Consider the following 23,324-nt stretch of genomic DNA (forward strand, 5'->3'; position numbering starts at 1 on the left):
CCCCAGGGGGCGGGCAGCTCCAGCTGGAGCTATGGAAAACTGCAGCAGGCGCAGCTGAGCACGGGGGCTCCATCTGTGACAGTCCTCACGGGCCTGCATATCTGCCAGGGCCGAGTGACACTCTGGCATCACCGCCCACCACACACCCCTCAGCGGCAGCACTGTCCCTCCCTTCTACCACCCGAACTCTAGTCTCTGCCGTCTAGGTCAAACACTAAATTGGGAATAGGGGATAAACAAAGTGGCCTTTGAGATTTTGGTGGGGGAGCTGAGGTCCCGAGGTCTGACAGCCTGGCAGGCAGGGCCAGGAAGAACACCCAGGACTCCTGACTCCTTCCAGCACATGAAAGGCCACCTTCCAACCCCAGGGGTGGAGGAGGCCTCTGGGAGAGGGTGAGCAGGATGTTGGGTGAGAACCTGTCCCCCGCAAAGCCTGGTGCACGTGGTGGGTGCTCGTGTGATCTCTAGAGATGAGGAGGGCCAGGGGGTTCCTGAGTTAACATTTAGCACACTCGCTATGAAAACCCCATCAAAGATCTTTGAGACTGAAGTTCTTTTACTGCAATATGAAACAAGAGAAAAGCAGAACTGGGGAGGATGCGGAGGGTGGGGAGGAACCCCATGCCTTAGGACTAATTACAGGCCTCGGGTTGGGGAGGAAAGCCTTTGTGAAAGTGGGGTACCTGTGTCAGGGACCCTGGACTACCCAGCGTCCCCCAGCCCCAACTGCGCTGTGGGATTGGTGGGGGGCTATCAGCCCAACAGGGAATTCCCAACCAGTTTTGGAAGGTGGTGGTGGGAAACAGGGACAACCTCTCACAGTTCACCTTCAGAATAAATAAGGTGTGTGCGCGTGCATCTGGGGAGAGGGAGGCGTATGGGAGGGCCACGTCAGCCTGGGGGCACTTGCTATTAGGAAGTGGCACCCCATACCTGCCATTCCAGCTGCCCGGGGCCTTTGGATGGTCTCTCTATCTGGCCCTGGGTGTTAGCTGTTCTGACCTCTTGCTTTCTCCCAGCTCTGCTTCCTCTACTGAGTTCCCAAGCTCTGAATCACTGGGCTGGCTAGTGTCTGCCCACTTGGGGGTTTGGGATATTTCTGAAGCCTGGTTACAGGACTCTGAGAGGACGCAGGAAGGCCTGCCACTGAAGCTGTCCGGTTTGGGGGCTCCTGGGGTGCTGAGGTGCTGGGAGGTCTTGGTAAGCCACCACCTAACTCTGGTGGAGTGGCCATGGGGATCAGAGAACTGCTCCCTGTCCAGGTAGACCAGTGCTGACTATCAGTTCAGGCCGGAAGCTCTTTCTTGGGCTCCCCTAACCCTGCTGTGTATCAGGACTCAGGAGCAGGGCAGGGCTGCCCAGAGGCCCAGACGGGACTCGCAGTCACTTTTCTCACTGGAGTGACCCTGAGATGAGCGCTGGGCCTCCTCTGCCCGGGCAGTAAGGTGTGTAGCGGCAAAGGTAAAAGGGTCTTCACGCAGCGGCCAAAGCCCCAAGGTGTGAGAAAGAAGAAGAATGGCTCATTGTACATGGGACTGCAAGTGCCTGCCGTGCACACACCCTCAGGCCTGCTGGGCAGAGAGATGCTCTGGGGCTGTTCCACGGGCTCCTGGAGGTTGGCCCGTGCCTCGCCTCCAGCACGGTGGGGTGGGTGCAGCAAGTGTCCGCCCAGGGGCCGGACGAAGTCCAGCAGCATCTGCTAGTCACTTGCTGCATGCCCAAGTTAGCGGGCTGGGTGGGGCAGGGGCTCCGCTGGGATGCGATGCGAGGGCTGCCCGACAACCCCCGATTCTATCCCTCTTCTCCTAAACCCTGCTGAAACCCACTGTTCGCCATCCACACAGCTATCCTTGCTTGAAACACAGCAATGCTCTCTGTACAAGGCACCAAACCCCTAGCCAGGGAGGCAGGTGGAGGATGACCTTGCAAGACTTTTAAGTAGAAAGAGTTAGTCACTCAGTCGTCTTTGCAACCCCATGAACTGTGGTCTGCCAGGCTCCTCTCTGTCCATGGGGTTTCCCAGGCAAGGATACTGGAGTGGGTTTAGTTGCCATTTCCTTCTCCAGGGGACCTTCCTGACCCAGGGATCAAACCCAGACCAAAGTCAATGATCCTTAGCTCCTGGTCTCCCTAAGGGCCCTTCCATCACCCTAACCCAGAAGATCACGCAAGCCTGAGCTGCTTCTTCCTCCTCCTGCCCTGAGGAAGGCTGAGCTAACTCAGGTGCCACAGAGGCTCCTGTGGAACCAGCAGCCCCATGCTCAGGGGCGATTCCTGGAAAAGGGACACATCCCTGCCTGGAGGACAAAAATTATTGAGTCCACAGGAAACTGGAAATCTGGATAGATTTCCAGTGGAGGGTGGTGGGGAGGTTAGCCTGATTGATCTGTAATGCGAGGTACAGATGATGGATTTATTCTCCATTTGCTCTCTCGGGCACTTGCTCATACTTAATTGATAAATAGAAACAAACATGTTTCCTCTCGCGTCCCTTAATTGCTGGAGGAAGGACCACAACTATGATAAGGAAGCATCTGTTCTCTCCTGGGGGCAGGAGGGTGCAGTTCGGGCTAAGGAGAGCCTTGGATGGGCAGGAGGAAGAGCTGGTGCTGGGGCCCTGGCATGTGAGGCCAGAGGAGGTCCACTTAATGACCCGTTAAAAACAGAGACAGGGGCAACACGTTTACTGAACCAGGGCAGCTGGAGACCAACACGAGCCCAGCTCACCGGGACACATAAGGAAATCACTGCCCCACTATGACCCTGTTTCCTCATCTGTGACATATCCTGGGCTCCCTCTTTGCTCAAAAAGCTGGGCCTCTAATTCTTGTCTAAGTTTTTCTCCTTCATGTCAGAGAAAATAGGAAAGAAAAGATTTTTGGAGGAAAAAAAAATAAGTGGAAACTGGCAGGCTATTTAACTTTAAAACTGGAGTCCCCTGGTTATGAGCATCTCTCCAAAGTCCTCGTATATCTCACTAAGGGGGCTTTCTTGAGAACAAAAGGAGTCCATTCAGGTAACGTCAATCTAGCTGGTGACTGACCTCCCAGCTCCAAAGGCAACAAGGGCTGGAGGTCCTGGCGTTGCTGTCAGACTTCCCGATGGGCTTCTGCCAGGTCACTCTAAGAATTATGTATACAGAAATACTGGGGCACGTAATCAAATTTCCCTGATGTTTCTTTAAAGTTTCTTCAAAGCCTGTCTACCCTGAAAAGAAGATACTCATCTTCACTTCAGCAGTTCGCCTGCCCTTGGATGGGCTGAACCACGGAAGGCAGCTGGGGACCAGTTTCTCCAGACCACCCAGAACTGCCAACCCTAATGGGGCAGCATAAGGCATACAACCCCAGGCTGAAAAGCCCTCCCCACAAGTAGACCACTGTTCTAAGTACATGAATAAATCCTTTCTTGTTGTTAGTTGGGAAGCAACTGGGAAGCAGGCAGACATGGCGTAAAAACTCACAAATGTCCTGCTCGCTGCATCCAGGCTCTTGATCGAAGCATTCCTATGGGCCATTTCTCCCCTTAATAGCAGGATTATATTTACCAGCCTTCTCACAAGCTTCCAGGGTAAAAAATGTACGTTGTCAATTAACTTTATTAAGGAGGAAAACCCTTTTCCAAGAAAGGGCTGGCAGGGAGGGGCTGAGGCATTACCACCTTCTTTAGAAGCGCAAAAACCCTGCACTCACACCCTGCTGCCCACAGCCCACTGGGAGAGGCAGGTATGATGCTGGGAGAGGCTGCGTGGAGCGCTGAAGAGAAAACACAGTCCTCTCCGGGGACCTGCTTATAAGCTGCCTCCCACACTAGTTAAAACTGTCCCTCCACCTCCCAACCCTCCTGCAGATTCTGAGTCCAAGTCCAGCTGGGGTCAAGGGTGGCCGAGCGAGGGGAGAGAACACGAGAAGGTACAGTACCTGGTTTCCCATTCTGATCGGGGGCCGGGGGCCGCCTGCATATCGCGGTGACATAAAAGGCTGCAATTACAGGGCATTAGTTCAGTGACAGCCCGCAGTATGGAATGGGGACAGACACAAGCGCACGCCACTCCACAAAGTCCAGTCTTGTTACAACTAGTGATCTTTTAAACTGTCTTCCCCCCGGCGGCCTTGTCCCTCCGGGCGGAGGCGCACCGTGCATCTGCTGAGAGCTCTACTCTGGGTGCCGGGGCAGCAGCTGGGGCTTGGCACAGGACATGGAGGAGCAGTCCCACCAGTGCAGGGCGAAGGTGAGACCTCTGCTGTAGGTAAGGGCAGGTGGAAGAATCCAATGGGACTTGTACAGGCAATTTTCCAGTGTGTAGACAAAGCTGGACGCGCACTCACACACACTCACACGACACCAACAAAGGGGGCAAGGAAGGGGAGCAGGGAGAAGGGGGAGGAGATACACAAGGCCAACAGTGAGGGGACAGCGGGCGCCCTAACTCGATGCAGGGGAATGGGCAGAAAAGCTTTCTCAGCAGCGAAGAGTGCACACGGAGAAGGCGAGGGATGCAGCTTCGGTTACAAACAATGGTTAACCAAACTCAAAAACCAAACCAAAAGTGAGAGAGGAAAAAACAAAAACGCAGAGGCCGCTGACAAGGTCACAGAAACAGTTCTCGTTTTCTTTTGGTTTCATATCCAAGCAGGGTGTGATGTCCAAGGAGTGAAGACTATCTTTAAGGGGGAAAAAGATATATTTTGGGAGGAGGGGGAATCTCCTTGGTCAGGAAATCCTCAAAGGCCATGGCGAGAGCACGTTTTGATTTTTGTTTTTCCTCTGCTGGCTCTGTCCTCCTGGTGCCCCGCGCCCCCCGGCCGGCGGGCGGGCGGGCCACAGTGCGTTACCTGACTGTGGGGTCCCATCATGCTGCTGGGATTGTGAGGTGGAGGCTGTGCGTGCGGCGAGGGCTGTGACCCCGGAGGACCCTGTGAGGCCAGACAGTAGAGGCAGGTTATAGATCACAGCACATGGAGGAGCGCAGGAGAAGCTTAAAAGAACAAAAATTAAACCAAAAACAAAGGGCGGGCGGCGTGCGGGCGGCGGGCTCTGGCTGGCAGGGAGGTGCGAGCTGCTGCTTGGGTCGCCGGCTCAACGGTGTAAAAGGGCGGGCAGGAGGGAGAGAAGCTGATAAACACACTCAGGGGGATTTCCAGGCACGACAAATAAAATCAAGCTCCTTTGTGGAAGCACGCAGGAGTAGGCCAGCATGGTCTGCCATTAGAGCGGAGTTTGCCATGTTAAATACGTTGGTTGAGACAGGCTCAGGGCGCGCAGTGTGTGTGCGTGCTTAGTCGCTCAGTCATGTCCGACTCTTTGCAATCCCACGGACTGTAGCCCGCCAGGCTCCTCTGTCCACGGGGATTCTCCAGGCAAGAATACTGGAGTGGGTTGCCATGTCCTCCTCCAGAGGATCTTCCTAACCCAGGGATCGAACCTGAATCTCCTGCACTGCAGGTGGATTCTTGACCGCTGAGCCACCAGGGAAGCCCCAGGGCTTGCAGAAACTGACCTACCCTGAAGGGTGCCCACGTGCCACTTCCTGGGCCAGGGCCAGGCAAGGATGAGGCAATCAGTCTCCTGAGGGGAGGGGGCTCTGATGGATGAATGGGAACAGACAGGAAGAGTGAGGTGGTGCCAGAGGCTGAATACTTGGGGGACAAGAGGAAGAGACCGTCACCGAGTGACTACTCAGAGCACTTCATCAACACACCTTCACTTGAAACTGGCCCCAGGAAGCGGGTTTCTCATTCCTGTTTCTATCAGTGGCGACAATGAGTATCAAGGGATAAAGAGACTTGGCCACAGCCACACAAGCGGAAGATGGCAAGGACAGGAGGAGAAGCCTGATGGGCGCCAAGGCTCACCCTGGCCTCTGCAGCCCAGGCCTGAGAGGGTGTGTGGGGGAGCAGGGTCGGGGCTGGGTGACGGGAGGAGATGCTGGGGCTAGCCACTCCAGCTGGTGGTAAGCCACCCTTGTCCCCGGCTGACCCCTGAAGCTCTGGGCTATATGCTGGCCTTGACTCCCCACAGGAGAGATGGGCAGAAGAATTCACACTTAAACCACAGAGCTGACCAAAGCATGGGGTGCAGCCCATTAGTGGGTGGTGAAATCAATTAAGTGGGTTGCAACCACTGTTTTTAAAAACCTGGAGCAGAATAAAAACTAGGGTAGAAAACATCAGACAGCTTTGTGTATTTTAAGGAAATACTCTTCATTAATCTCTATTTATAAATATGTGCGTGTGTGTGTGTATGTACTGGGTCACTGTGTCAAATATATTTTCTACTGCAGGTCACAGTCAAAAAGCATGAAAATCTGGTCAGGGAAGCACCTTGCTGCCAACTTGGGCTATTCAGAGCAAGATGCTGGTGCTGGTAAGGAGAATGTGAAAGTCACTTCAGTTGTGTCTCTTTGTGACCCCATGGACTGTAGCCCGCCAAGCTCCTCTGTGCATGGGGATTCTCCAGGCAAGGATACTGGAGTGGGTGGCATTCCCTTCTCCAGGGGATCCTTCCAACCCAGGGATTGAACCCAGGTCTCCTGCACTGCAGGCAGATTCTTTACTGTCTGAGCCACCAGGGAAGCCAACTGGAGAGAAACACAACCCAATTCACTCTTTCGGGGCCATGTCACTACTCTTGGAAGTTGAGAAAAATTCAAAATATGTAGAGAGGATGAGTGTGGTTTCATTTAAAAAGAGAAGGAAAATGACTCGTGGGGCATGGTTTTATTCCTCAGTCTCCGGCCTGGAAGCCAGGCTGCTCAGCCTGTTGCTGGCTCAGCAAGCACAGCCCAGAGAGCAGAGCCTGTGGAGGGGTGGGGGGAGGTGGGGGGCCATGGGGTGGCTAGGACCAGTGGGCATGGAGACAGAGGTGTGCAGAGAGAGGCGAGGGGGCCGTGCCCGGGACAGGCCTGGAGCTTCTCGCCTGAGCGTGGGGCTGCTCACTTCCGGAAAGCTACATGGAGCAGATGTTCCCCTACCTGCCACACTACTAATTTCAACAAGTGTGTGTCTTTCTAGCGGCTGCCAGCAACGGCATGGTTTGTTACCATGAGCAATTTTCTTAATTAACAGACATTAATTAGCCATTTAGCAATTTTGCAAGCATTTGTTTAGCGGCTTTCCTAAACATGAATACCACTGTGATAATGGCACTGATTAGAGGGTCCCCTAATTAACAGTACAGGGAAGGAAAATTGAAATCACATAAATTAAAAAGGGAGGGGAAGTTAATGAAGGCGGGACATATTTGCACCTGCAAGCCTTTTGTACCACGAAACTTGGGTGCAATGTAAACAAAATAAGATAATTTGGAGCCAACCCCCCAAGAAAGAGGAAAATGAAAAGCAGGGAGGAGGAGGGTTCAAGGGCGAGGTCCAGTCGCCAAGAGGGAGCAAAAGGCCTTCTGTCAGTCCTCAGCTCCTGGCAGGAGAAGTGCCTCCTCCCTCCTGAGCCTCCACCGCCCTCTCCAGTAACATCCCGATTCTCAGGGCCAGCAGTGTGGCTCGGGCAGGGCTCTCACACCTGTGCACCCTGGCAGCCAGGGGAGGTAAAGAGAGCCTGGTTTGCTGAATGATCAGAGAAAAAGTAAGTAAAGCCCCCCAGATACCCCCGGGGGCCTTGGTCAATGGCAGTCCTTGCTAAGGGCCAATGCTCAAACCTGAGTCTTTTCTAAGTCACCTCTCAGCCCTGCATTGCTCCGCCTGGGCCCTGGGAGGTCCAGAGGGCAAAGCTGCCCCCTGCACCTCCCCACTAGAAGCTTTCTCTGGGACTCTGCTGCTGGGGACCTGGTGAGTGGACATGGAACAACTTGGCCTCATGCAGCTGCCTCAAGTCAAGAGACAAACAGTAAGGGAGTGTGGCTGGTCAGTGAGGCCCCAGCAACTTCCCTGATCTGCGGGCAACCATGGGAAGCCGGCTGATAAGCCCAGAGAGGAGGCAGCAGCTCTGAAGTCTCTCCTCTGACTTGGAGCTGGGGTTTGGAATACTGAGGACTTGGGAGCTCTAGCCCAGGCCAGCTGGTCATCTGAAAAGGAAAGCCCACCACAGTCTGGACACAGGCAAAGACACAGCTCAGCATTCATTTTCCTAGACCCGCTCAGGCTGCCCAGGCTCTGCTTCTGTACCTCCGAGCATGCTCCCCAGCACTACCTGGAGCCTTAGAGGCCAGGAAGCTTCTCTTTCACAGAGCCAGACGCCCACCTTCCCCAACGGGTAGCCAACATCCTCCCAAATCTTCATGCTCTGCAGCTCTGCTACCTCCACTCAGCCTGAAAGCTCCCCATTGCTACATGCGTGTCCAGGTTCTGCCCCAGAGACTGGACGCACCAGCACTGCACACTTGGCTTGTTCTCAGGAGCACAGAATCGACTCCAAGTTGGGGAAACGTCTGCTCATGTAGACGGTGACAGACGTGTTGTGTTGCCCATCTTCACGAGACTATAGGGCATCTGCTGCCCTGTGCTTTATCAAATCACAAAAGAGTGTTCTTTTCTTTCTTGCCTGCATTCTCAACCAAAGACTGACAGTTTAGAGAAGACAGACCTTTGGTCTTTTCAACTTGGTACCCACTCAAGTAAAAGGCTATGTAGGAAGCAGACCCCCCCCCCGCCCCGCCCGCCAAAAAAAGACCCTGTTTTAAGATTCTGACCTTTGTTGGGATATTGGCTTTTCTTTTCCCCAAACCCTGCACAGATGTAGCAGGCAGGTAGAGAGGATGGAGGTAGAAGGTGAGAGAGGGCAAGAACCTTAAAGTTGATAACAATGAGCATTGTTTCCATACAGGTCCACTCCCCTCCCCAATGGGGCCCTCCTAGTTTCCATTTGAAAGCTTTAAAAGAATCCAAAATAGGTACATCTGGAAGCCTGCTTCACCAGGATGAGCCTCTGCATCCAGGTCTGGACCTTGGAGGCTTTCCATCCAGGTGCTGCCTAGTCAACCGGGCGAGCAGGTGGATAGGGACAGACATCTGAGGTGCACAGAATATCAGGCTTGACCAGGATGGGGGTCGTCCCACCAGAAACTTCCGGAGAACCTCACCTGCCCAGCAGTCACCTGCTTGTTGGTGGCTCTGACAGATCAACTCTTCCAATGCTCTTCATTTATGGGGGAGAAGAGAAGCGCAGGACAGAGGTGTGACTTGCTCAAGGCCACAGAGATGAAGGTGGCTGAGCGACATCACCTCACTCCAGTCAAGAGATCTCTTCATGATATCATCCCCCCATCCATTGCACACAAAGAAACAGGGTTTGAAAACAACTGGGTTCATTCAAACCCTGACTCCCTGCCAATGACTGCACTTCTCTCCATGATGAAATGGGAGTTAACTATAGTAAGAATAATGAAGCCACACCTGCCACACAGTACAAGTGGCTTCACCTGAATCAGTTCATGTCACTCAACTCCTTGCAGGAAGGGAGAACAGGCTCAGCAAGCCAAAGCCACTCGCCTAGGATTACAAACTATTAAGTGGTGGGTCCAGGCTGATTCTCAAGTCCAGGGAGTCTAGCTGGTCCACCATCCCACTCCGACGAGCCCTTGAGCAGTCTCCTAGAGGCTGAAGGACTGACTTGTGGGTACATCCAGCCGCTCACCCACATCCATTTCCTGGGTGCGGATTTCCCACACGTCTGGGGTAAGGAAAGGTCACAGAGCTGCACTGGCCTCGTCTCATCTTGGCCCAGGAAGCTCCCAGGCTAGCTAGGGAGAAGGACGAGGACACAGTGACAAACAGGCTGGAGTGTCAGGTTGAAACTACCACAGGCTCCAAGAGAAGGGGACAGGCAAACCAAGGCCCAGGGTGGCCACAGATGGAGGCCGACGGGAGCAGGGATGAGAAGGTCCCCTGGTGGGTCAGAACTCTCAAACTGTACCACACTGCCTCCACGGGGTGACAACAAGGAGGCCTGACACCAAATCTGGGAAAAGGAAGGAGACATGCCCACGTCCTGTCGGGGCCTCAATCTGCCCCAGAACCTGTTAATGGACTTGCCATTCCTCTCAGATGTTCCTGAGATCTCCAACCAATGACACATAAGCCCCACACTTCCTTATGCCTTTGCCTGCCACTTCAGCGTTGAGTGGCGTAACATCCACGGGCTCAGGAGGCTCTGCTATGAGTGTGACAGAGGCAAATGCCAGGCCATTCCGCTCCACCTCTGGATGCAGACGGTTCAGTGGAGGAGCCTTTAGCGCCATCGATGTGGTGGGGAGCAGAGCACAATGGATCAGAGGTCTCTGTAGAAAAGCACCTCAGGGGGCTTCCCTGGTGGTCCAGTGGTTAAGACTCTGCTCTTTCACTGTAGGAGGCACAGGTTCAAACCCTGATGGAGGAAGTACTGCATGCCTCGAGGTACGGCCAAATAAATAAATAACCTTATAAAAAAGAAAAGCACCTCAGAGCCGTCAGCAGGGCCCACCTATTGCCATGTTTTGATCAAGTCCCTGCATCTCCCCGAAGCCATCGTGCTTGTGCACGATGGGGATGGGGAACACTTCCTGGCATTCAGCCCAACTCCTCAGGACACATTGTGGGTCCAGCTTCCTTATATGGAACATGGGACATTCTACACATACTTGAGAGAGGCGGTTCAGCTGACAGTGTCTGGCCTAGATCCTCAAGCTTCCGCAGTCCCCACCCCTCATGCTCTAAAGCCACTCACAGCCCATCTACATGGAAGCCAAGAACCAGACGCATATTCTGCAGGATCCCCCTCCTGAGCCTGCTGAAAGGGCACACATCCTCCTTTGTGGAGCTTGACCTACTCTACCCGGCCAAGCACACTCCAAATATGGCACATCCTCTGTGGACGTCCCGCCTTATCTCTGGATATCACATGGGCTCCTCCGGGGCAGTGACACAGCCCCCACGTGGACTCCTAGGGCAGGGCCCGAGCAGAAAGCTGAGGCTCAGCCAGCACGCGGACCCCACAGCCACAGTCAGCCAGCCCTGGGGTGAACACATCTAACACTTGGTGTTCAAGGAACCAGGAGGAAACATTAGTAACAACAGGGTAACCAAGCTGGTCCTCTCAGCTAAAGACTCCTGGGAGTAAGGGAGGATGGCGTCTTAAAATTAAAAACCAGATAGGGATTTCTTTGGTGGTCCAGTGGTTAAGAACTCGCCTGCCAATGCAGAGGATGTGAGTTTGATCCCGGATCCAGGAACTAAGATCCTAAATGCCGCGGGGCAACGAAGGCTGCAGGTCACAACTGCCGAAGCCCACGCACCTAGAACCCAGGCTCCACAGCAAGAGAAACCACTGCAATAAAACCAGGCATCACAACTAGAGGGGGGCACGGTAACAAAGACCCAGCAGAGTCAAAAAGAAAACTTTAAAAATTGCTTTTTAAAAAAATAATCTGTATTAATTTTTAAGGAGAGAGGTAATGAAACCTACATGCTAAGTTTAGTTATTTCCAAAACTCACGGCTCCTTCACCAAATTCCACCCCACACTCCCTCAAGCTGCCTTCAACCTGCCTAGGAATCACGGACTCTCAGAGAAACAGAACTGAGACTGAGTTCCAGGTTTTCTGGGTACAGAGGTGGGCCAGTGGGGAGAGCTCGGCCATGAAAGCCCAAGGCACCCGGGCTGCAGTTCTGCCTGACATCCCCAGCCAGGCCTTTAAGGCCACAAGGAGTCCAGGTGACCCTCCTCGCAGAAAAGCTGGGAGAGTGCTCTCACACACTGAGTGCTTCATCATTACCACCCTGGCCAGATCTGCCTTTAGCCAGAGGGCCTTTGGGGAAAGGGGATCTGAAATTTTAGGTTGCTAAGAGAAAAAACATTCCCCACATCCCCGTCCCCCTCCCCAACTCCTGGGCGGGGGGGAGGGACACCGCCCAATGGAGTGGCAAGGCTGCAGGGATGGGTTTCATTGATTGGCAGCGGGGAGACAGACAACCCACATTATTGGTGGCCTGCGTAATCCGGCTATTGGGCGTGTCACCGTAATTGAGTGAATATAAAATTACATTAATTATACACATGGCAACAGGCATGCAACAGACAATCCAATTTGCTCCTTGGACACGAATGCTGATGGAAAATGCCGTAAGCCCATTCTGGGGAGAGGGCCAAGGTGTGCCCGTGTGCCACCGACATCCACATCCGTCACCACGGTCTACCTCCACCCACAGCCTCCCTGCAGCAGGAGGCTGACCACCTGGGGGGGTGACAGAGGTAGGGCTCTGAACTGCCCCCTCCCTCTGACATGCAGCTCATCACACAAAAAGTTATTTCTTCATTTTGACCCATGGGAATGAACTTGGCAGTGGCTTTGGACAGTTGCCGTCCTATCCTAGTTCCATCTGTCCTCTCTGGGGAAGAGACGTCTTCATGTGTGCGGACATGGGCAGAAAAGGTCAGACGTGGAGCTGAAATTACCAACTCGAGGGTACGGGGGGCTGAGCTGGGCCATACTCAATCATGGGGCCATGACCAGGTGGTGGCTTGGCGCTGGGAGCTCAGTCAGGGGGCTGCTGGCTGCCTAGGAGACGAGCCCACAGCAACCATGCCCTCCATGGGCACCAGGCACAGCAGGTGGCAAGCGGTGGTGGCCCATCTTCTTGACATGGCGGGGAAGTCATCAGTGAAAGGAGCAGACAGTACACAGCGTGTCCCCTGCGGGTCACCTCTGCATAACGTCAGGAGTCCTCACAGCCACCAGGGTCCACTCAGTGCAAGATCAGTGACAGACACACTGACTCCAGCTGAGCAAAGACCCCGGCTCCCCTCCCCTCTCCTCCTCCCTGTGCCTCTCAGAGGAGCCAGGACAGCGCCAGGCAGGTGGCGAGGGTGAGAGGTCCACACACTTGTGAATCTGGCTTCCTGAGACAGGCCGCCCAGACACCCGCAGGAGGCGCTCAGATCATGTTTTACTCCAGAGGTCCCACGGAGACAGAGACGCAGAATCAGCAGGAGACGGTTTTCAAAACAAAGGGAGGAAACACAGTAAATGAAAGAACAGGCAGCGGCATGGCATCCAAGACCTAACGCAGAGTCCCCCCCACCCGCCCCATGCTGCTCCCTGGCTGCCCCAGCCCAGAGCACGGACGGGAAAGCTGGGCCCCAGGGACGTGGGCTCACTGCTCCCAGGTCCAGGCCTGGTGCCCTGCACCACACCTGGAGTGGAGGCTGGAGGTCAGCTGCCACATGAGGACCCCAAGAGCACGTCCACTACACTGAGCTGCCAGAAAAGTCAGCAAGCTATGGCTCGGGGCCAAGTCTGGCCTGTCATCTGCTTCTGTAAATAAAGTTTTATCAGAATACAGCCATGTTCATCTGTGTACCATTTGAATCTGCTTTCATGTTCCATCTGAACATATCTGAGCAGTCAGGACAGAGACCAGATGGTCCACAAAGCCTGAAATATTATCTGACCCTTCACAGGAAAACTTTGCTGATCCTTGAGCTTAGTAATGGTTTTCAAGACTTAAGAGGGAAAAAACTGGGTCCTTTTATTTTTTTTAAACTCAGCACACAATTTTTAGGAAAAAAAAAAAATTACTTGGCTATGCAGGGTCTTACATAGTTGAGGCATGTGGGATCTAGTTCTTTGACCAGAGACTGAACCTGGGACCCCTGCATTGGGAGCATGGAGTCTTAGCCACTGGACCACCAGGGAAAACCCAAATTGGGTCTTTTTAAATTCTCAAGGAAAAGCAAAACAGTACTAGTATCTATCAATACCTTCTAACTTGAACCTCACATCTCTCTAGTAAGATAAATGAAGCAAAAATCACCCCCATTTTACAAAGGATAAAAATGAAGTCCAGCGACATTACAGTATTATTTACTGGAGCCAGGATTTATCCCACTGAGGACAAGAGATTGTGCCCAGACCCGGGGTCAGCAAACCTGAGTTCTGGTTCCCCCACCAACATGTCCTGTGACCAATCTCTGAGACCCAGGTTTCTGGGCCATTGGTCTTAAACAAAATGATCTTTCATTATTATAATACAATACAATAAACAGCATTCATGTCCAGCTGGTTGGTTCCAGGGTATCTCCTTGCTAACCATCTTCCCTATGTTCATTCTTGCCACAGTGCTGGGGAACACACTCCTCCCTGGCTTGCCAGCACAAAACATTCTGAAGACTTGATTCCAACCCTGAGTTCTTTCAGGAGGTTTGTGCTGTTTGACCTTCTCCAGTGCAGTAAATTCTGAGTAGTTCTCTAGGGTCATCTCAGGAAAGGGCTCTAACCTCAAATGCTGTGGTGGAGGGGCGGGGGCTAGGAGAGACCACTCTGCCTCCAGCCATTGCTGCTGAACACTTGAGGCCTCGCTGCTAAAGATTCTTTGCATGTGCTGTGTCCACAGTACTGGGCACTTTTTCCAGGGACTCAGGAAAGAGTATTAATACGCAGAACTTATGGGCAAAACCCATGTTCACTCTGGCAGTGCACCCAGCCAGTGGGTCCCAGCAGCCTGGGCCAAGTGTGCGCTAAGCATTGGAGACACGAAAATAAGCAGAACCGTGGTCTTCCCCCAAAGTGTTCCTGGTGGTGCGGAGAGACCAAGGCACAACTGGGACCATAACAGCTTTCAAACAGAGGCAGGTGCCAGGTGCACTAGGGAACGAGGGGCAGCGATCACAGAGCAATCACACCGAGTAGGCAGGAGGTGGAAGGCTAGCCTTGAGTTCCCTGGCAGAGCAGAAATGGAAGAGGCTTCTGGCCTGAGGTGGGCACCTGGAAGGGGCAGGAGAGGGCCTGGTGCTGGAGGGTCTCATGCACAAGATGGTGACCCTGGGGCTGGAAGTGGGGCTAAGGAGTGGGGTCATTAACCCTTGGGAGCTCGTGCAAGGGGGTAGCAATCAGACCTGTCTTGGGAAGCACACATCTGTTCCATTCCTTTCCAAAGATGCTTCTTTATCTTCCTTCAAGTCAGAAGTAAAGACCTATGGCCTCTGGAAAACAGTGAGTTCACAGCTGTCTGGGGTGCTAATTCCCATCTCCTACAGACTAGACATGGAGTGTATGCCTGCTCCTCCACTAAGCCACTCTCTAGCCCTGAGCAGCCAGCTCGCATTAATGTTGGTGAAGGTTTCCAAGACCCAGTCCCAACCATGTAGGTTTCTGGCGGGCATCCAGAGAGCACACCGTCTTCTCCCCAGTGTCTACTGGGTAGAGACTGGCTCTCTGGTAAGTGGGAGAGGCACAGACACACCCAGGATCCAGAACCATGCCAATCCTGCAGAACACAGGGAGAATGCCCACCTTGCCTAGAGAACCAAACCTCCCCACCCCCATCCCCAAAGATTGCCTTTTGCTCTGAAAACAGACAGGGCTGCAAAGACGCATCCCGCTCCTGCCTGCCAGCCTCCACACCACCTCTCGCCAACGCTCAGGCTCTGCTGTTAATCACGGCAGCACACTGAAGGCGAGGTGCATATTAATAAAGCACTGCCTGGTCCACCCAGAGAATTCTTGCTCTACTTTAAGCTCTCTGGGCACATGCATGCACACAGCCTTCCTGCCCTACTCCTCTACACCCCAACAGACGATCCAAAAAGTACAGATTCATCATATCGACCAGGACAGGGAGACACAAGGCTGTGGGAGCTATAAATCCAGATGCCAGAATTCAACCCCAGCTGTTCACTGGGCAGAAGAAGAAACAGCAGAGTTAGCTAAGGTTTCCCCACTAGCTTTGTGGTTTCCTGGATAACTGGGTGGCTTCTTCTGCCTCTGTCTCCCTGAGCTTATTAGGGAATGAACCAGGTTCTTGTCTTCCTTCCTAGGAGAAGCAATAGGATGGGGTGAGGGAAAGAGCCAGAAACCAGGGGAAAGATGGGCTGAAGGAAGTTGGCCCACCGTCACACAGACAGACAGTGGGCTATGAAACCTGGCACATCTCAGTGGCCACATGAGGGGCAGCTGTGTGGTGGGCGCTGCTGGAAGGGCCCCAGATCCGTGGGCCAGGGGTATGGTCTGCAGTCCCCTTCGAAACACCCTAACTTTGCCTGTAAAAAGTGCTGCCATCTTCCCAAAGAGAGTTGCAGATCCCGAGACTCCAGTACTCAGTCCAGGGCCGTGGACTAGCCTCATCACAGGGTGGCTGCCCATACACAGAGCTGTGCTCAGATTCTCCAGCCTCATGGGATACTTCAGGAAGCCCCTCTTTCCTGACTAAGCCTTCCTATTACCTGACTCCTAGGGAACTGACTCCTTGCCCATATGTAACCTGTCTGAATGTGACAAGTGGCTCTCGCCAACCCCACCTGACGTGGGGAACTCTTCAGCCAACTCCACACAAGACATCTGGCCCTTGAAGTGCTCCATTACTTACTTCTTCTGCCCCTGATGCCCCCGCACGACAGGGCTCTTCAATACCACTGTATCTCCCATGTCCACATCGTCTAATGTTGTATTTTTATGATGAGCAGGCTGAGGTGCAGAATGGTGAAGGCAATGCCCCAGAACAGACTGCAAGTCTCCAAAATCTTAGACCCTTTTCATAAACACAGTTACGTCTCGTGGAGTCAGACACTATAATTAATCTGAGGAAGAGGCACTTAATCAGATCCACATCTTGGGTGTATCGTTTTTGACCTGGAGGCAACAACAGGACAAGACTCTGTCAAAGTCTTCTTGAATGAAAGTGACCTGAAACTGAAGAGCCTTCAAGAAGGGGAGGGGAGAATTCTGCAGTCTGTAGAAGAGGCCATGCAGACAAGCTGGAGGGGCAGGGCTGGGTCTGAGAGCACAAGCTCTGGCCCTTGTCCCAGAGATCAACAGCTAGTCCATCAATGGGGCTAGACCACAAAGAGCTCTGTGTGTCTTACCAACAGCTTGGATTGGATTGTATCTAACAAAGGGGTACCACTGGCAAGAAGATGACTTGATGGAGTGAATGAGCCCCACCAGTGGCCTGCAGGGACCCTAGGCTGGAGTCCACCCCGTGGACCAGGAACACCTGGAGCCAGAGACTGCCCACCTCCCAGCCCTAGGAGCCCAGCAGGGCCAGGCAGAGAGATGTCCCTCCCAGATGTGCGCTGAAGGATCGGACGGCTGGACGCCAGCCCCTGGGAAGCAGCCCTTGTATGGACACCTCCACCGCCTTTCATTCTGAACACATTCCCACACTCAGAGCTGGTGGAGCAGGTGGAGCTGTTCCTATTTTACAGGTGGAGAAACAGAAACTCCAATGATACCCGGGTGAGTCACTAGTGATGGAACTCTGGAGTACAGTCAGCCCTCCGTACCCACAGAGGCAGAACTCGCGGGCAGGGAGGCAGACTGCACTCAGCCATTTTATATAAGGGACTTGAACATCAGCAGATCCTGGTGTCCAAGGGGTCCTGGAACCAGCCCCCGTGGACACCGAGGGACGACTGCATGGGTGAAGACCCAGAACCCTGGGCAGGAGAGCAGATGCTAACTCACAAAAGCGAGCTCACCTTGATGAGCCTGGCAGGAAGTGGACATACAACCTGCTCCCCTGCCAGCTCCTGTCAGTGGACAAGAGAACAAGGAGTCACCATGCCAGGGCCCAGGAGGGTAGCCAGGTGGGCAGCATTAAGTGAGGTAACATGCTAAAGACCCGGTGCTGAGCAGGTGCCATAAACCCCAGTCTAACTAAAGGGTTAAATCCTAAAAAGGCAATCCATCTCGAGAATACCCTGAACCTCTTACACACATCACTGCCACCACAGCTGTGCTAAGGCCCTGAGATAAACTTCTGGAAAAAGGAGAAAACTCCTGGGGGCCCTTGCTTTTGGTTGACCTGGAAGACCTACCCCTACCCCGGCCTCTAGCTTAAAGAACAGCCCAGAACACTCCTGCCTGTGTCCATAACAGAGGACCCAGAGTGCTTACCTACGCAAGGTGCCTGGCAGGGCTTCACAGGCATTATTTCATGGTATCCCCACCACCACCCCAAGAGGTAGGGGGTATATTCACCCCCAACTGTCAGGTGAAGCAGCTGAGGTTCAGACAGTTGAATGGACTTTCCCAAGGCAACTGATATGCCAACCCAGGCTCCATGACCCAGGGCCGCCAGGAAGCTTATTTAGAGAAGGTGTGGGAGGGATGGGACACACTGGGGGCAGGTGAGCTAAAGGCTCACAGGAGCTCCAAGGGCCCAGCCACTGGGCCTTCTGACCAGTGCTCATCCTGGATCCCGGATGAGCCATATTTCCATGGCAGTAATCAGCCATCACTGAACAAGAGTATGCGCGTGTGTGTGCAGCACACGTATGCACGTACACACATGCTAAAGTCGCTTCAATCGGGTCCAACTCCTTGCAACCCCATGGACTGTAGCCCCCCAGGCTCCTCTGTCCATGGGATTCTCCATGCAAGAATACTGGAGTGGGTTGCCACAGCCTCCTCCAAGGGATCTTCCGGACCCAGGGATTGAACCTGCATCGTACGTGTATATGTATAGTCAATCCTCACCAGAGCTCCACAAAGGAGGCATTACAATTTGCTAAATGACTGCTCCTCAGCACAGTCAAGGAGACCAGTGCCTAGAGAGTTTGGACAACCTCCCCAGAACATGTCACCAGGAGCAGCAGGGGGCTGTCCTGCTCCTGCTCACAGCCACTGCATGCTGTGCCAGTCCTCTCTGGAAGCCTCTGCCACAGCTGGGTGCCCTCTGCTCCCCTTCCCCCACACTGTGCCCAGAGCTGAGTGGCATCTCCCGGGCCGGGGAGAACCCTGGGGAGACCAGCACCCAGAACAGAGCCGACACCTCACGGAGGCTGTGGCCTCCCCACTCATGCTCTTCCTAAGTCTAACCCCGCCCTTTTGGTCTTAGCAAGAGATGGGGCTTTCTGGAATCCAGGGGTGGACCTGGGCCTGGGACCTCATTGATTCCAAGGCCTTCATTTGAAGGAAGGAGCTTGTCAGGGAAAGGTCAGCTGGAGAGTTAATCTAGGCGGAAACCAAACATGAGCTCACGGCCCACACTGTGTTGTCTCCTGCTGTGTTCCCCAGCTCTCAGAACCTCAGCAAGATGCTAGAAAGCCCTGTGACCACCTAGTCTGCCCCCAGAGCCCCAGGCCCAGCCGGGACTCCTCAAAGGGCAGCTTCCTTTCAGGGCAACATGCTCTTATTAAGGGGGTCTATCTCAACCCACACGATGCCAAGGCATGTTATTATAGGATTCCACTGGAATTCCCTTCCTCAAACCTCTTCTGCTACTAGGCTGTGGAATCTGAACCTTTTCTTTTTTTTCCTTAAAGGAAAAACCCTCAGCATGATCTGTAGAGAACGGGGCATGAGTGGAGCATGTCTCTCCTGCCCCAGGCCCACGAGAGGTGAGGACATCATCTGGGGGACAGATGTGGCCCTAGTGCTGTGAGAACACGCACGGCAGAGCAGCTCTCCAGCACAGGGGGAGAAACTCAAGTTTTAAGAGAAACCCAGGTCCAAAGAGGAAAAGGATAAACCAGCCCAAGGTCTTAATAAACCAGAGGTGACAACGCGCTAACACCTATCCTTGAGCATCAGATCCGTAAAAGCCAGAGATTCAAGGAGTCGGTTCAGAGCTCAGGAGAAGGTCCGGGGGAAGGCGGTCATGGCCACTGGGGTCTCCTGGGATGGGAGGAACAGTAGCTGAGCACAGCCTGGTCTCCTCCATCCTAGGGTCCTTCTGGAGCCACTCCACCGCCTCTCCCTGCAGAGGCATTGAAGCCAGGAGGGTTCGGGGCGGCTGGGGCACACGGCAGGGCTGGCCGCAGCCCAAGGGCTCTGGGGTGTGGGGCTGGCTCCACGACAGGGGGCAGTCGAGGCCTGCGGAGCTGCCGGGTGCTTTGTTACCGAGCAAACCACCCAGGCACTGACTGCTGATGCATAGCTAACAGGGCAGCAGACACTGATTTATGTTCAGCTTTCCATTTCATCAGAGAGAGTTTATGGTGTGACCGTGTGGAGTTCACATTTGGGGGGAGGGGGCAGCCTGAGTGTGCAAACGCACACATGCCCACGGGTGCATACAGGCACACATGATGGTCAAGGTCACAACTTTTTTTTTTTTTAAGAAGAGAAGGTGATGGGGGCAATGCTGTCTGACTTGTCAGGAGTAACCTTCTGTCCACTGTTGCTAGGAGCCCGGGGTCGGTCATCTGTCCCGGGCAGACATTAGGCACCAGGCTGGCTGCCAGGCAGGGTGGGCGAGCACCCCGACCTTTGAGAAGGTGGTACTGGCCTGAAAAGAAGGCTTCCCCCACCACTTCTCCTGTCCCAGCCTTTCTGCACGGGCCAAGTAAATGTGAGGGGAGCCTGCGTGTGGGTTCACAGCAGGGAAGGGACGAACAGGCCAGTCCACAGCGCTTTAGAGTGCCCTCTTGGGCTCCCCTCACCGGAGTGATGAGCAAACTAAGGCCAAGAGAGGGGAGGATGGCCCCCCAAGGACACACAGCAGTTTGGCAGTCAGGCTGGACTCAAACCAGGGTGTCCGACTCCCCGGGCAGGGCTCCTCAGGCCTAAAGGGTGCCCCTGGCTTCATTTCAGTAACCAAGAGATGCTGCTGCTGTTGGAGCCAAGGCTTGGAACAGGTGGGAGCTGGGGGTGGGAACAGCAGCGGCTCCCCACCTCCCAGCATGGCCCAGGGCCCAGCATTTGGGGCGGCCCGCCTCCTCTCTAATCCTTCTCAGCAGGGGTGACCCTGCCTTCTGTCAGTCTGGAGGCAGACAGCAGGGCACGGGATGGGGAGGAGGGGTGCTTCTGTCTCCTGGAGGGCCTGGGACTCCCACCCCTGACGCAGCACCTCTGTCCTCCCGCACTGACCCCCTCTGCTCACCAGGGAGCAGACAGGGGCAAGGGGCTGGGGTTGGAGAGCAAGCCCAGGCGGGGGAGGAATCCGCCAGCAGACAGAGGGTTCATCAAGAAGCTCTGAATCCCCCTGCCCCGTCCAGAGCCTCTCTTCCCTGAGCAACACTGTGGCCAATCTGAGCCTCAGTTTCCTCATCCAGAATGTGGGAACGCTGTCAGCTCTCAGGCCTACCTAACAGGCAAACGCGAGCACAGAGGGAGAACCTTCTCTAATCTGGAGAACGTTCTACCAGCAGCCATGAGAAGGGTTCACCCAGTTTCACTTTAGGGCCTGTGGGCACAGCTGGAGAGGCCAAGAAGGGCCAGTCTAGACAGCCGTGGGACCACATGTGGGGGCCCTCCCTTGTGGACGGGAGGCTCCCACAGGGCAGGAGGCATGGGAGACTCAGCGAAAGGCTGGCCCTTGGCCCTCACCCGCCTCCTCCTGCTCTGCTCCCCACCACCCCCCAGCTCCAATACCCAGCGAGAGGCCACCGTATCCAGAGGGGGCACCAGCCACAGCATTTAGTCACCACTCCAGCTCAGGCCTGGCCACCTCCTGAGGTGACCACAGCCTGGGCTCCAACCCCACCTGGCCACCCCCTCCAGGCCACTGGGGCTCTTCCTCGGACCACCCCACTCCCCTTCTTAGGAACCTTCCATGTCTCCCCTTTGTCTTTAAGATTGTGAGTCCATCCAGGCCTCCTGCCATCCCAAACTTGCCCTTTCACATCACACCCAGGCACACTGGCCCCTCCATGTAGTCAATCTCGCCTCCTGCACCAGCCAGGCCATGTGAGCCCACTGAGGGCAGGGTCCGTGGCTGCCTCTTTGGTTGGCACTGCTCATGGCTGAGTGACTGGGAGGTCGCTGTGCCCTGAGGGACCACGTCTGGTCAATGAGTTAAGGGGTGATCAACGAGCCCGGGCCCGCGCCCGTGTGGTCCTAGCCTCAGTTTCACCAGCTGTCTAATGGGGACCCGGGCCCCCAGCCACCAAGTTGTCCTCCCTAGCAGTGGGCTTTGAAAACCATAAAAACAAGGTGGTTTAATTTCCCCCCCAAGTCTCCCCTAGTCGCAGACTTGCCAGAGCGGCCCTTCCTGCGGCTGCAGCTTTCCAGCAGGAGGAGACTCAGCTCACTCTGTGCTACCTGCTGCCTGCTGGAAAGGAAGCCTGAAAACTAGGGAACCACTCGAGCTGCTGCCACCGGCATATTCTCATCTGCTGGACTCTGATCTTCCCTGGAAACACACCACCCCACCCCAAGGCTCACAGTCTCCCAGGCTCTCTGCTGGGTATCTAGTCTCTACTTGGTTACCGCCAATGTCAAGGAACTCACTACCTCATTGTAAAACCAGCAGGCGGTAGCAATGCCTTCCCTGCAGACACATCAAGTGGCCTCCCTCTTCTTTTCTAAGGAGGATCTGAGATCTACAGGCTGACCTCACAGAGGTGGGGCTGAGTATATTCTACATGGCAGAGCTTCAGGTACTTCAAGTCAGAGCCCTCCAGAGGCTGTGTGTTTCCCAGAGAAACCCCAACTATCCCCACGGCAGATAAGCAGAGACGTGTATCTGATACTCTCGACAGGAAAGGACCAAGGTTGTGTGTGCCTCTCTCCCTCTTATTTCTGGATCATGTCTCTGGTTCCTGGGCTATACACATCAAGCACTGCTTCTCCTCTCTCCTCCTGTAACTGATGGGGAAGGTTCTATGGAACAGACCTTAACCTCCTTCCAAGGTGGCTGGGCTTGGCCTGAACAAATGAGGCCTCACTGGAAAAGGGGACATCTCGGTCCCTACATGTCTGCCCATCATGGTGGGAAGTATCTGGGAATGTTCAGAGCAGGTCAGGCTGAGATTTTGGTAAAGGGAGCTGGGTCCGCCAGGGCTGTCTTCTTCAGAGAAGGCACGGTCTTTAGGCCTGTGGCCTCTGCTGGCATTTGAATGGAGACATTGGCTACTTCTGAGAGAAGATGGCTGGCGTTTCTCTTTCTCCTTCCATTATTTTCCCCTCTTTTCTCTTGTTCTCTATTCTTTCTTCTCCTAGATGATCAGATTTGTATCCGCATTAGGACCCTGACGGCTATGGAAGAACTCGAGGATCAGGAACCAGGAAGCTGGGTTCAGGCTCTGATTACAGCCCTCAGTTGTTAACTCTGGGCAGGTCATTCACCTTTCTGAGTCTCACTTTCCCAACCAGCCACGCCCCCTCTGCAGAAACGCTGTGATTAAAATGAAAGTAAGATGCATAGCCAAAAACACTACATAACTGAAAACAATTATTGGAATTTAAAACAAAGCAAGAACAAAAACAGTCTGTACCCAATGCTCCCTTCTCCATGACCCCTCTGCCCTCCTGCAATTCCCCAGCTCTGGACCTAGAAACCCTCATTGGACGGTGCCTCCCTTCAAACCACCTTAGGGCCAAGGAGCTGGGGACCCACCCAAACCAGCGGGCGTGGCCAAAGCCAAGCTGAGTTTGCCAGATGTGCAGCCCAACTGACTTAAGCTCCGTGGAGGGGAAAAAAAAAAAAAAGCCACTGCTTGCTTATGTAAAATCCAT

The 23,324-nt window shown here is 54.2% G+C and overlaps 1 protein-coding gene across 6 annotated transcripts in view; it reads right to left on the reverse strand.

Annotated features, from left to right (window-relative positions):
* SSBP3 (single stranded DNA binding protein 3) overlaps positions 1 to 23,324 on the reverse strand; it is a 164,635-nt gene that overhangs the window by 21,565 nt on the left and 119,746 nt on the right. For 3 of the 6 annotated variants that reach the window (XM_069592492.1, XM_069592533.1, XM_069592509.1), the window contains 2 exons: positions 4,836 to 4,916; positions 3,921 to 3,980 (listed from right to left, as the gene is read on the reverse strand). In XM_069592492.1, coding sequence (XP_069448593.1) covers positions 3,921 to 3,980; positions 4,836 to 4,916 — 141 coding nt within the window. The remainder of the gene's footprint in view (positions 1 to 3,920; positions 3,981 to 4,835; positions 4,917 to 23,324) is intronic. The other 3 variants (XM_069592500.1, XM_069592524.1, XM_069592518.1) reach the window with 1 other exon arrangement.

Source organism: Ovis canadensis, chromosome 1 (genome assembly GCF_042477335.2).
Source record: "Ovis canadensis isolate MfBH-ARS-UI-01 breed Bighorn chromosome 1, ARS-UI_OviCan_v2, whole genome shotgun sequence".
NCBI classification, from domain to species: domain Eukaryota; kingdom Metazoa; phylum Chordata; class Mammalia; order Artiodactyla; family Bovidae; genus Ovis; species Ovis canadensis.